Genomic DNA, 13,075 nt, shown 5'->3' with positions numbered 1-13,075 from the left:
GGAGGGGGGTGGGGTAGCATGGTTCCAGTCACGGCCATGGAGTGGGACAGACCTGGATTCATATCCCAGCTCTGCCATTTACCACATGAATGACTCATGGAAGACTAATCTCCCTGAACTTTAGCTTCTTCATGCATGAAATAGGAAAAAGACATTAGAGGGTTATTGTGAGGAGTAAATGATAAAATGCTGTGAATTAGAATGGGATGTGGCACAAAGTAAACACTCAATAGGGGACATAACTATGCTAATAAATAAGAGGAGTGGTATTTTTCCAAGTAATGCTAAGCACCTGGAACAGACAGGGAGTTGGAATTCTCCAGTGTGCCAACATCGTATGAGGCAGGAGGCTGTAACTTCTGGCTAGTGATACTTTGACACCAGATTTTACATATTCCAAGCACACACATAGACTAAACAAATTTTTAAGTGGAATTGGTCAGATAGTTGTCTAGTAGGAAGCTTTTTTTCTAGGCCAATATACCCTCAAAACCAGGTACTTTTTTGTACTAACCATCTATGATCCTATGACTGTTCAGGGCAGTCATCTATGATGCTATGGGTCAGGGAGGACAACCTACATATATTGTGTCATTATATGGAACTCCTCTAAAAGTGGTCTCTTCCCATAATAATGCATGGGTCCACAATGATGCCAAGCAGTTTGCCATGCAGGGTGAAAATGTCTTCATTTTGAACCCATTCTGCATCCTAAGTGTTGGGTTATGTAAGGGGATGTGAACCTTCTCACCTAAGGAGCACAGGCTAAGGAGACTGGGTGCTGTGTGTGGAATACATTAAGGCTGGCTGGGTTTCAGGGCCAGCCCAAGAGCACAGCTCTCTTTCTCTTCGGCCTAAGCTGACGGAGAGTAACCGAGTTCGGTGGGCTGAAGCACGAGGTGGTATTGTATATCTCCCAGACCTACGGATGCTAGACAGTCAACCCGATATAGAAGAACATGAAACAAATAACATCACCAAGCATTTTTGTTTATCCCTAACCACCTCTGTATAGGATACATTGTATGTACCAGAAAAATGATAGACTTGGAGGGCCTCTTCCTTCAAGGGAGCCCTCAGCTGCAGGTGAAAAGATGTCAATACACAAAAAGTTACTTGATAGTAGAAGAGAAAATAATGAGTTCATCCAGTGCAAGAAGTGACATTGAAGAAAGATGGGATCAATTGTCAAGAATAGTATCCATAGATTAATAGCAGTGCATTTGCATTTATTCATTTATTCTTTCATTCACTCATGTACCAAAAATATGATACAGTCATTATGAAAATCCCTCTGGGGTTGTAAAGTATAATATAGCTTTATGAAGGTAGAGGCATCATCTGTCTTATTCACCACTCAATTTTACAGTGTCTGACTCATAGGAGACAGGCAACAAGAACTGAATTAGATATAGCTTCTTACTTAACACTCACCGTTTAAACATATGTGACATTTATGGAGCTCCTAACATGGTCTGGGACTGTAATTTACACAATACTAGCAAATAAAAACTTGGTAGACATCTGTTGTTTGATATGCTGAACATGCTTCTCTTCTCTTCTCACAGCACCTTTATTTCCCTCTGGCTGCCATGTTCATACGATAGCTGGGTGCTCTGCTTCCCTTAACCCTGAACAAGACTAATCTTGAACTGTATGGAGCAGTTGTCACAAATGGCTGGAATAATGGTGACACCCTAAAGAGACTGTCCATCAAATCCTGACATCTAGATTCACAAAGCTCCTGCAATTTCTGTCTTCTCTGAGACTCATCTTTTAGTTGGAACTCCCTCATGTCCTTCCAACAATTTTTTTTTTTTGTCTTAAGTTAGCCTACATGGATTTCTATTCTTACAATCAAAGAACCTAAACTAATAAAGTATGAGCACTAGATAAAAATTGGTAAGAGGCACAGACTTCTGTGTACATTCAAAAGCAAGAAAGAGACCTTTAGTGTATAGCGAGGGGTAGGGAGGCATAAGGGCCTTCATGGAGGAGATGGCATTTGAGCTGAACTTTTAAAGAATGGAAAAGATTTGAAGAGGGAGAAGGCAGGAGGCAGGAGGGCTGTGCAGGCTGGAGCAAGAGCAACATCCACAGAACAATGGCATCTACACTGGGGCCCAGTGAACTCGCTGAGCATCCCACGTTTGTAGGCCCATCACACTGAAGTCAGAAGATTTTCCCTTTCCCATTTTCCAAGTTATCCCATTGAGTCAGGACAACCTTCCCCTCCACTGTGTCTCTCGGCCATTGGCCAGAGCCGTGGGATGTTAGAGTTGAAAGGTCTTGTGAGATCAGCTAATACTGAGCTTCTCAGGCCAGGGTGAGCTCTGCAGAGTACCCAAGCAGCCACACATGGAGTACCAGACACCTTAGAGGAGGGTTAATTTTACTCACAGAGTCATATGATCACTTTCTCTTTACCTTCATCTCTATGCTTTCCTCCTTTCTTGCTATATTACATCCACATGGACCTTCTTTCTATTTCTCAAGCTCATCAGTCTTATTCCTGAGCCTTGTTCAGAGCCTCTGTTCCTTATGCCTGAAACTATTTCCCCAGCCCTTGGCCTGGCCAGCTCTTTCTTAGGGTTCATTTCTCAGCTCAAATGCTGGTTCCACAGAAGGTCTCCCTGACCATCCTGTCTACAGCAGTCCTGCCAATCACTCACATCCTCCCATTCTATTTTCTTTGTAACACTTGTGGTATCCAAAATGATATTTATTCACATGTCTCTCTCCCATCTCTGGAGCCTGAGCTCCACGAGAGCAGAGATCTGTCTTCTTATCCAGTGTTGCATGCTGTGGGCACCAGCCTGCTGCCGAGAGTACACTACCTGCTCAGTGAGCTCTTGTTGAATGGGTGGATGAGTAGATAGAAAAGAAAGTTGGAGAGAAGAAATAGAAATGTCCCACCTGTATGACCACACATCCCCAATGAGTACAAAAGTTCTCTTACAGAGACCTCACCCAAAAAAAAAAAAAAAATAGTTTGAGAAACACTGATTTAGTTTAAACTCCATTGTCCAGAGGGGGGAAATGCAGCCCAGAGAGGGGAAGGGGCTTGTTCACAGTCCCAGATGTGTTTCTTTGCATTTAGTTCTTAAGAACAATGTCAGGCACCTGAAGAGTTCTGCAGTGGACGCTGCAGTCTGTCAGTCTGTTTGCCTTTGCCCCTGACCTTGATTTCCTATGTCAGCCCGCAAGGCAAGTCTAAATTCCAGTACCATTGAATCCATCCTTTTCCTGATTCTTAACCTCGAATACAGTGTCGTATCTTGTTGGCTTTTCGTACCTAGTAATTAATACCTATATTTAATAATAAATACACAAATCTGAGCAGGGGAGGATGCATCTCCTCTTCTCCTCTCCTTTTGCAGCCATCTTCCAACTGGGCTCCAGGGTGTGGGTGATGAGAGGTCCTGGGAAGCTGGGATGAATCTATAGCCAAAGTGAAGTGGAACATTGACATAGTGCAGTGAAAACTTCTCCAGTCTGGGCAAGGCTCTTGGCAATCTGGTCCCTACCCACCTCCAACTCTGTGCCACACCAGAGCCCAGTCACATTGGCATTTCTGGAGTTTCTGTGATGTTCCCTTCTCTCTCTCACTTCAGTACCTTTGAATGAACTGGTCCCTCTACCTGGTTATAGACACAGGTGCTTAGCACCTTGCCTGGCCTGTACTAAGTAAACACTGGCTATAACAGCAGGTATAATCATTATACTATGGTTGATCCCCCTATTACTTACTGCAATTACCCTTTATTTCCTTTAACGTAGAGCTTTCTGAACTCTTTTGTAAGCTCTGTGAAGGAGAACATGTCTATCTTGTGTTACCGCAGTATCCCAACTTTCTGGCAATATTAGTTTCTGGTGCCCAATAAATATTTGTTGAATTTAGCAAATAAAAAGAATTTTATATAGTACATGACAGGGAAGCCCTGGGCATGTCTCAGAATCCTAAATAAATGTCACATTTTTTAGAGGGATTAGGGACAATTTATATCTATTATGGTAATTCTTTGCATGTCAGTGTTAGATCTAGGATGCAAGAAATTATTTTAAAAAAAATGAATGATTGGCCTCTGAATGATTTTAAAAAAAAGTCACATTTGATGTCACATAAGAGTCAGATGATCAACAATATGATTCCCACCAATAAGGACAGAATTACTCAGGGAGGAGGATGAGTGCCTGGAAGTCCTCCGATCCATACACGCCTCCTATCTCCCTCCCCCAGAATGAAGCTGTCCTGTCACCTCATTATCCACTATTTATAACAAGGCTGCCACATTTCCAGGGACTCAAGCCAGGAGCCAAGGAGAAACGTAGATGTGAGAGGCCTTAACTGAAGTGACAATAAAAAAGGAGTTGCTAATATCAGGAGTTCCCTCCCTGGGAGAAAGCTGTCAGGGCCAGTGCCCAGGGCTGGGAGATTTATTGATACTAAGTGGATGGTGCCCTAACCAGGAGTGATTATCAAAGAGGTTTGAGTGAACCGAGGATGGAGTTAGACAGCCCGCACCGTGCAGCGTGTGGGTTTTCCTGCCCTTGCTGCTTCCTGCCCTCCTGCCTCCCCAAGAGGGAATTCCTGGCCTCGTTTTTCACTTGTGCTGATTGTTGGACACGTTCTGCTACAGAATCTCTCGGAGGCAGGGACCTCAGAATCTAATACTCTGGCAGGGTTTCCTGAATACACTGTCTTTCTATCTCTGCCAGGTCTTTGCTGCCACCGTTTCTTCTACCCAGGATAATCTTTATGCACATGTAGCTGTACTAAACCCCCTCTCCTAGCTGAAACCTGCTTATGATTCAATGTCAAAGCTGAAACTTCCTCTTGGAAGCCTTCTTCGAGGTCCCCAAAGGCTAGGTTAAGTGTCCCTGCCTGCTGAACTCATCCCTGACACAGCATGTAGACTAAATTGCCATTGCCCAGTTGACTGGCAGTCTCTCCCACGGTCAAGGTGACAATCCTTGTGGTTGGGGGATTGCCTGGTTTACTATTGTATCACCATTGCCCGACCTAGTGTCTCATGCTGGATATCAAATGCTGGGTGGATGTGTGGATGGGCAGATGGAACAGATGTGTATGTATATATGCTCTTCCCAGGGAGAAGAAGGAAATACATCAAACAGATCACCCAATTTTATTTTTTTATATATCAACAGACCCTGATGCAGAAATACCTCTTTATCTGGCATCAGGGGAAAGCAGTGTAGTACATGAGAAGATTTTCCAGAAACCGAAGCTGACACATGTGCCAAGACTGTTTCCAACATCTATGGCATATTACAGACGTTAAGAGCTCAAGCCCTGTAGTCAGATTGCTAGAGGCCACATCTCAGCTTTGCCTTGTGCTGGTTCTGCCTCACTTTCCCAATTTGTAACCTACTTCATGGGATGAAAGGAGTTAATGCAAGGAAATGTCCTTGGCACGGTGTCTGGCACTGGTTAAGTGCTCAGATGTCAGCTCTTAATTATTACCATGAGAAAGCGTTATGTCCACCAGTGCTTTCTTAAGGGAGGACACTATACATTGTCCAGCCTTCTGTGACTCAGTGTCGACATGACGGGAGTCTGTGCTCTGACTAGTACACAATAGAGCCCTGATTCTACTTTTGAATGCCCCATCTCTTCCTCCTGCTTGTCATATCTGACAGTACAGTCTCCAACTCCAGCTCCCTTTCTGATCTGCTCCTCTCGCCTGCTCTCGACTGGGTAACTCATTCACATGGCAGGTTAAAAATCATGTCTTTAATGAAACTCGAGACTCTGAATGCATCTAGCTTGAGTGCAAGGATATTGTCACAATGGAATCCAAGAACTCAGAACCTTACCTACTTTCTGGGCTTGAAAAAGAATGCTGGAGGTTGCTGAAAGTTTGACCAGCAAATAGCTAAAGTGTTGTCAAATCCGTAAACATTTTTCAATCAATTAGACTAGAATCTAGAATGTTGGTGCCTGAAGGGGCGTTAAATATTACAGAGTCCAAACCATCATTTTACAAATGGAAACACTGAGGCCCGGGAGAGTGTGGACTAACTTGAGGCTATGCTAGTACTCTGCAGTGATACAACCAAAAAGAGAATCCTCCAGGTGTTCTGGCATCCGGTCTAGTAATAATACTTTTTCTACAGGATCATGCTATCTTTTTTTCTTCTCTTTTTTCCCTCTCTAGTCTTCAGTATTTTGTTTTTTATTTCAAAATATAATATTAAGGGCTTACAGATGTTTTTGTTGCATGGAGAGCTTTTATAATGCTTGAGTCAGGGCTATTAGTGTGCCCCTCACCCAAATCTCTTCTGATTGACTATTTATTGTAACAGATTCAAAGTAGTCATAATGCATCACTATTAATTCTATTTCTCAACATTTATTCTGTCACAGGCCTTGGGCCTACAGAGTGTGTCTGTCTGTCTCTGTTGTTGCTCAGGTTTGGCCGAAATATGGAGACAGCTTAACGGTCAGACGCTGAGCACCTCTGAAAGGCAGGGTTCACTCAAGTAAATCCAGGCCGGGGTACCCCCAAGCCACACTCTTTTAGAGAGTGTTGGGTAAATGCACCCTCTTAGCCATAGAGGGTAAAGGACTTAGTTTAAGGGAAGAGAGATCTGCAGAAGGGAAAAATAGGAAGATAACCTGAGGGAGAAAAAATTCTGGCCTCCTGTGTGTCTGAGCATCTGTCATGCCTGCCTGCTCCCATTTCTTCCACCCCATCCCACCCTTTCCTCCTTCACTTCTAAAGTCCTAGCAAGAAACGCCACCCATGAGAGCCCCCAGGGCCCAACTAAATGTGTGAAACCAAGTAGATGACATAAGGGAATAGATCTGGAACAAAAAAGATTCATATCCCATAGGATAATATTTCAGTGCAGTAAGGGGAGAGAAGAGATCCTAAAAATACTGTAGAGAGCATATTATAATATTTTAACAAGGTTTATGGGCTCCCCACATACACTTCACCCTGTAAGATGGATTGTGCATTTTGACAAATCTATATTTAACGTGGGAGAATAATATATGATGTATGCTTCCTGGTAGAGAAATCATATTTATGGAAATCTTGATTCTAGTAATTACAACAGACATTTAAAGACAGTACCTATTGTGGGCTATGGACAGATAGAGTGTCCTCATCAGGGTGAAAGAGAAAATAAAATAGCGTGAGTGGTGGAGGACAAATAGCTACCTTAGAAGTCAGCTACCCAGGACAGGAGAGCAAGAAGTCCAGGCGACTCAACGGTCATCTCTGTCTGGGTGCAGCTCTTCCTCATCCCCTACTGCAGGTCGTGTGACCTTCTCATCAACACTTATCAGTCATTCATTCATCAAGTATTTATTAAGTACCTACCATGTCCGAGATGCCCTGCTGGCTTTGGGGCACAAACAAGACCCCTATTTTTAGAGAATTTACATTAACCCAAGCAGCCACAAATATATACAAATAAACCAAGAAAATTATTTCAGATAAAATGGTTAAAGTACAGAAAATAAGACAGGATGATGTGATAAAAACTGATGAGGGTCAGAAGAGGAGGTGGAGTCACTACTGAGAAGAGGTGATCAAGGAAGACCTGTTCGAGGAGGCGAGATTTGAGCTGAGACACAACTGCTGAAAAGGAGTGATCTTTGCAGAGGTAAGGGAAGAGCAGGAAGGGAAGAGCTAGTGTGAGTCTCCCAGACAGAATGAGCTCGGAGCCCTGAGGAACAGAGCAAAGGGCAGTGTGACTGGAGCAGGGAGCGAGGGGAAGAGGGGTGTAAGGTAGGAGAGGTCAAAGGGGCAGGCTACTCAGGCTCTGTGTCATGGCCAGAGGTTAGACAATTTTCCTGTGTGCAATGGAACATCTTTGAGAGTTTTTGCATAAGGAAGGGAAACAATATGTTTTGATTTTTTGTTTGTTTGTTTAATTAATAGGATCCCTCTGGCTTCTGGGTAGAGAATGGATTATGTCACTAAAAACATAATGCCATATAGCTCAAGGCCACGAACACCACCTTCAGATACCACGAAGGCTGTAGAGTGGGTTAAGAGTAGGAATTTCCTGAGGTTCTGATTTCAGAGAGTGGTTAGTCAGTGTACCAGGCATCTCGAGAGGTAGTGAGTGTCCAGTAACTAGAAGTATGCGAACAGATGTTAATGATCACCTGTCAGGTTTCCTGTAGATGGTATGCTAGTTTTCAGTGAGAGTTTCACAGGTGACTCAAGTGGCTCAGCTGAAATCTTTAAGAGATGATGATTTTTGAGGTGTCTCCCTTTTGTAACAACCTGGATGGAACTGGAGACCATTCTTCTAAGTGAAGAATCACAAGAATGGAAAGACAAACACCACATGTACTCAATACTAAACTGGAACTAATCGATCAACACTTACGTGCACATATGGAAGTAAAACTCAATGGAAATCAAATAGGTGGGAGGGGGAAGGGGATGGATAAATTCACACCTAACAGGTACAATGTACACTATCTGGGTGAAGGGCATTATAACTTTGACTGAAACCATACAAAGCAAATTATGTAACCAAAATGTGTATAACCTCGTAATATTGTGAAATAAAAAATTTTAAAAAAAGATGATGAATGATCTTTCAAGCCTGCCATTTCTAGAGACTGACTGAGAACTGAGACCCACCATAGACAATTGGGTACCAGTGGTTAATTGCATTCTTTAATGCAGCATGGCCCAAAGGATTTCCAGTAACATGTTAAAAGTATTCACCAAAAAGGGAAGTGAGAGCAAATAGATTGACAAAATCTGGGTTAAAGTTGAACAGAATTCCTCACAATCTTTTTTTTTTTTATTTCAGCATATCGTGGGGGTACAGATGTTTAGGTTACGCATGTTGCCCTTGCCCCCGCCAAGTCCGAGTTTCAAATATGTCCATCCTTCGGGTGGTGCGCATCGCACTCTTTGTGTAGGGAGGAGGGGATGGGTATTTGCCTCACAATCTTTTATGTAGCTTATGTGCAGCATGAAACTCCAAGACAAGGACAGAGTATGTATCATTTCCCAAATTTATTTGACCAAAGGAGGATTTTCTTTTCTAAGAAGTATCTTGTGGGACTGAAGCTTCATGGAACATATCTAGGCAATGCTCACATAGCATAATTTGAGACTCCATACACACAGGCAGTGTGGGGTTATGGGAAGCAGGTGAATGTGATTAAACAAGCAGAATATCTAAGAATGTGAACTTTTTTTTATCTTAAAAGAAAAAACAGATAATACCTAGCCACAAGGTTATGATGAGTACTGAAAACCCTAATATACGTGAAAGGATTGCAAAGCACTCTAAAATACTGTTACTGTGGTGAGGATGACTGATGTCCTCACCATCCACGTTGGGAGGGTAATTTTCAGGCATTGAAGATGGCTTTGGGGTTGGGCCCCTGACTAGGCAAAGACTGTGAACTCTCATCCTGGTATCACGCAATAAAATAAAGTTTAGGAGCTAACTGACCTGAAGTTTGACCCCATGACTTTGGTTTTATTAGCATTATATTCTAACCAGCTATGTAACCACAAACCAGGGTTAGTGTTTGCACTAGGATCCTGCAAAATGTGTCCTGCGGGGATGTTCACATAGCTAAGCTATTACTAGGGCTGATACACCGAGGGGCCTGAAAACCAGCTAACACAGTGTACAAACACAAAATGAACATCCACAGAGAAATGTACACTGAGAGATAAGGGCCAGGCTGGAAAATCAACACTTGTTTTTTTTTAATCATGTATCAGAAACAATAACTGGAAGATCTTCCTCTTCCTGTAGCATCTTTTTACGCTTTGCTTTGAAGTAATGGACAATGTAATGGAAAGCTCATTGGATTAAGAGTCAAGATATCTGCCCAACTCAGATATGTCCTAGCTGTGCTGTTTTGAACACGTTCATTAACTTTCTAAGCCTTGGTTTTTTTCCCCTTTGAAAAATGACTGAGTCATTGCTTTCTTACCTTACCAGGGTCACTGTAGAGACAAAGTGAGGTAACATGTGAAAATGCCTTGCAACATGGCTACTATAATTAATAACCATGACAACATCTGGAAGGTGATAGGCACCTAATAAAATTGGATTTAGATAGATGGATGGAGGTGGTTGGACAGATGAATGTGTGAGTGGGATGGATGGGTGGGATGGATGGATGGACAGTTGGATAGTTGGTCAGTTGAAAGGATGAATGGATGGATGGATGGGGTGGTTGGATGGGTAGATGGCTAGATGATAGATAGATGAATAGGTGATGGGTTGGTTGGATGGACTAGTAGATGGACTTGTTTTGGAGCCATCTGACAGCTCATTCAGAGCATCTTCTATCCATTAATCCTTGTTTTCTCTTCTAGTCTGTTCCCAGTTCTCCAAAGGAGTCTATGCCATCTTTGGGTTTTATGAACGTAGGACTGTCAACATGCTGACCTCCTTCTGCGGGGCCCTCCACGTCTGCTTCATTACGCCGAGCTTTCCAGTTGACACATCCAATCAGTTTGTCCTTCAGCTGCGCCCTGAACTGCAGGATGCCCTCATCAGCATCATCGACCATTACAAGTGGCAGAAGTTTGTTTACATTTATGACGCCGACCGGGGTAAGCCAAGGCTTAGGGGAGGGAAACTGTCGAGAGATGGAGAGAAAATTACCAGCAGGGAGGAGATTGATGCCTCACTGCCTCCTTGAAAAGCATGGGGGGAATTGTCCAAAATGCTTTCTTTTGGTGGACTTATTTTTTGGTTACTAATCTTTACTTCACGGTACGGGGACACATCTTTTGAGAGAGCAATCCTCCTAATGCACCATGTCACTCTACAGCTCACCAAGCTTCCATGGCTCCTGAGTCCAGACGCAAAGCCCAAGGACCTCAATTGACTTACTCACGGCTCACTGCCTGGTTGTTAGAAATGTGGACTCTGGAATCAGACAGACCTGGGTCTGAATCCTAAATTCTCTCCTCTCCAGTTGCTTGACTTTGGGCAAACTCACTCTGCCTCAGTTTCAGCATTTATGTAATGGTGATAAAAATTCTCCATGCCTTCAGTTACTCATCTCTGTAATGAAGATAAAAACAGTCTAGTGTTGTGAAGAGTGAATGAGGTAGCTTACTACAAAGTCAATTCAGTGTTCAGTGCCTGCAACGTAGTAAAAACTCAGAATTCTCTGTATATGTTAGATGCTATCATCATCATCATCATCATCATCATCCCTCTCTGGGCTTCTAATTCTGCCTCCTTGGAATTTTAAATCACATTTTCCAAGTGTTTCCTATACTTTTTTCTGCTCTGTATCTTTATTCATGCTATTCCAGATTTCTGGAACGCACTTCCCTTCTCAAAGCTACACATGCAAATCCTTTCTCTCTTGTGCAGCCTGCTCAAATAACACTTTCTCTATTCCCTGATCCTCTGGATGGGAACTCTCTTCTTTTTTCAAACTCCTGTAGTGATTGTCTTGTACCATCCTACCTTCCCCTTGTATACTAACGTGTCCTGTAAGAGCTTAGTCATTGTTTGTGTAAATAAATGAATGGGTCATGCAAGGCCTGGAAGCCGAGGCTGAAGACTGCATTGATGTGGTTGCCTGCAGGGAGTCTTAGAAGACTTCTGAGTAGGAGAGTGGCTTGTGAAAGTGTTTTTTCAGGCAGTCAGGCAGGCGTTATTCAGATGGGCAGGGGCTGGCAGAAGGAGAAACCAGAAGCGCCCTTTTCTCTTCCGTTTCCCCTTTCTGCTCCCTATTTTGATGATGTCCCTTCTCAGCCAGCAGCCATGGTGGGGGTCACCTGGAGAAGGTCTACTTCAGGACAGCTTTGTGGTATAATGAAGCTTGAGGCCTGGAAGCGATAAAGCTAGAAAGATGTAACCTTGCTTGTGGGGGATCAGCTCTAGGGTCGGCAGAGGCATCCACATTTTTAAAAGGGGTCCATGTACCTCAGAAGTCAGAGCTCTGCCATTTGCTAGCTGTATGACCTTGAACCAATGGCTAAATGTCTCTGAGCCTCAATTTCCACATCTGTAAAACAGGGATAATACTAGTACCTACCTCACAGGAGTAAGTGCGTTAAGGGGGGGAAAGCTGTTAGAACAGTGCCAGACACACAGTAAATTTTTAATAAATATGAGGCTTAACACACCAAATAACTTGTACTGAAAGAGAAACAAAGATAGGAAGGCAAAACAGAATCAACCTCTAAATGATTCCTGAGGCCAGGCAGTGTATTGGTCACTGCCGAAGGGATTAGCAGTGTTACTGAAAGTTAGAAATGACATACATACGAAAGATTGATTAATAATGCAAAGCAAAATAACCATCTGTGATAAGCAGAATCATGACCCCCCTCCCCAAGTATGTTCATGAACCCAGAACCTGTGAATATGTCTATGTTACATGGCAAAGGGAAATTAAGGTTACAGATGGGATTAGGTCGGCTAATCAACTGACCTTAAAATACAGGAATTATCCCGGATTACTTGAGTGGACACAATGTAATTACAAGGGTCTTTAAATGTGGAAGTTGGAGTCAGAAGAGTCAGTGCCAGGGTGATGCAATGTAAGAAAGACTCAACCATCATCATTGACCTTGAAGAAGGAAGGGGCCGAATGCCAAGGAATGCAGGCAGCCTCTAGAAGCTGCAAAGGCAAGAAAATGGATTTTCCCCTAGAACCTCCAGAAATCAACACAGCCCTGCTGGCACCTTGATTTTAGCCTGAGGGGACCTGTCTCAAACGTCTGACCTCCAGAAGTCTGAGATGATAAATTCTTGTCTTAATCTACTAAGTTTGTGGTGATTTCTTACAGCAGCAATAGAAAACCAACACACCATTTAAGTCTCAAAGAAGAAACAAAGCAGTATTGAGTAATGAGCTACTCCATTCATTTAGCTAGAAATCAGAAGAGAATAGTTTAATTCAGTATACACTTATTGAGCACCTACTGCGTGAGAGACAAAGTACTATGTATCAAGGATATTATATTGAACACTCGCACATTTGATTAACAGTTATTAAGGGTCTATTTAGATGCCAAGTTGGCACATTTAGTAAGCAGTTGCTGAATGCCTTATAATAATAACAGCTAACATTTATGAA

The 13,075-nt window shown here is 42.9% G+C and overlaps 1 protein-coding gene across 7 annotated transcripts in view; it reads left to right on the top strand.

Annotated features, from left to right (window-relative positions):
* The window catches only part of GRIA1 (glutamate receptor, ionotropic, AMPA 1), a 306,850-nt gene that overhangs the window by 147,540 nt on the left and 146,235 nt on the right, over positions 1-13,075 (top strand). For 6 of the 7 annotated variants that reach the window (XR_001137844.1, XM_012653187.1, XM_012653189.1 and 3 more), the window contains one exon: positions 10,344-10,583. The exons of the other annotated variant lie outside the window; for it this stretch is intronic. Coding sequence is in view for 5 of the 6 variants with exons in the window: in XM_012653187.1 (XP_012508641.1) it covers positions 10,344-10,583 (240 nt within the window). In the remaining variant the exon portion in view is untranslated. The remainder of the gene's footprint in view (positions 1-10,343; positions 10,584-13,075) is intronic. 7 annotated transcript variants of the gene reach the window in all.

This window comes from Propithecus coquereli, unplaced genomic scaffold (assembly GCF_000956105.1).
Source record: "Propithecus coquereli isolate 6110/MARCELLA unplaced genomic scaffold, Pcoq_1.0 Scaffold419, whole genome shotgun sequence".
In the NCBI taxonomy this organism is placed as follows: Eukaryota; Metazoa; Chordata; class Mammalia; order Primates; family Indriidae; genus Propithecus; species Propithecus coquereli.
The sequence above is the reverse complement of the archived record's forward strand: the minus strand, read 5'-3'. Positions and strand labels throughout refer to the sequence as shown.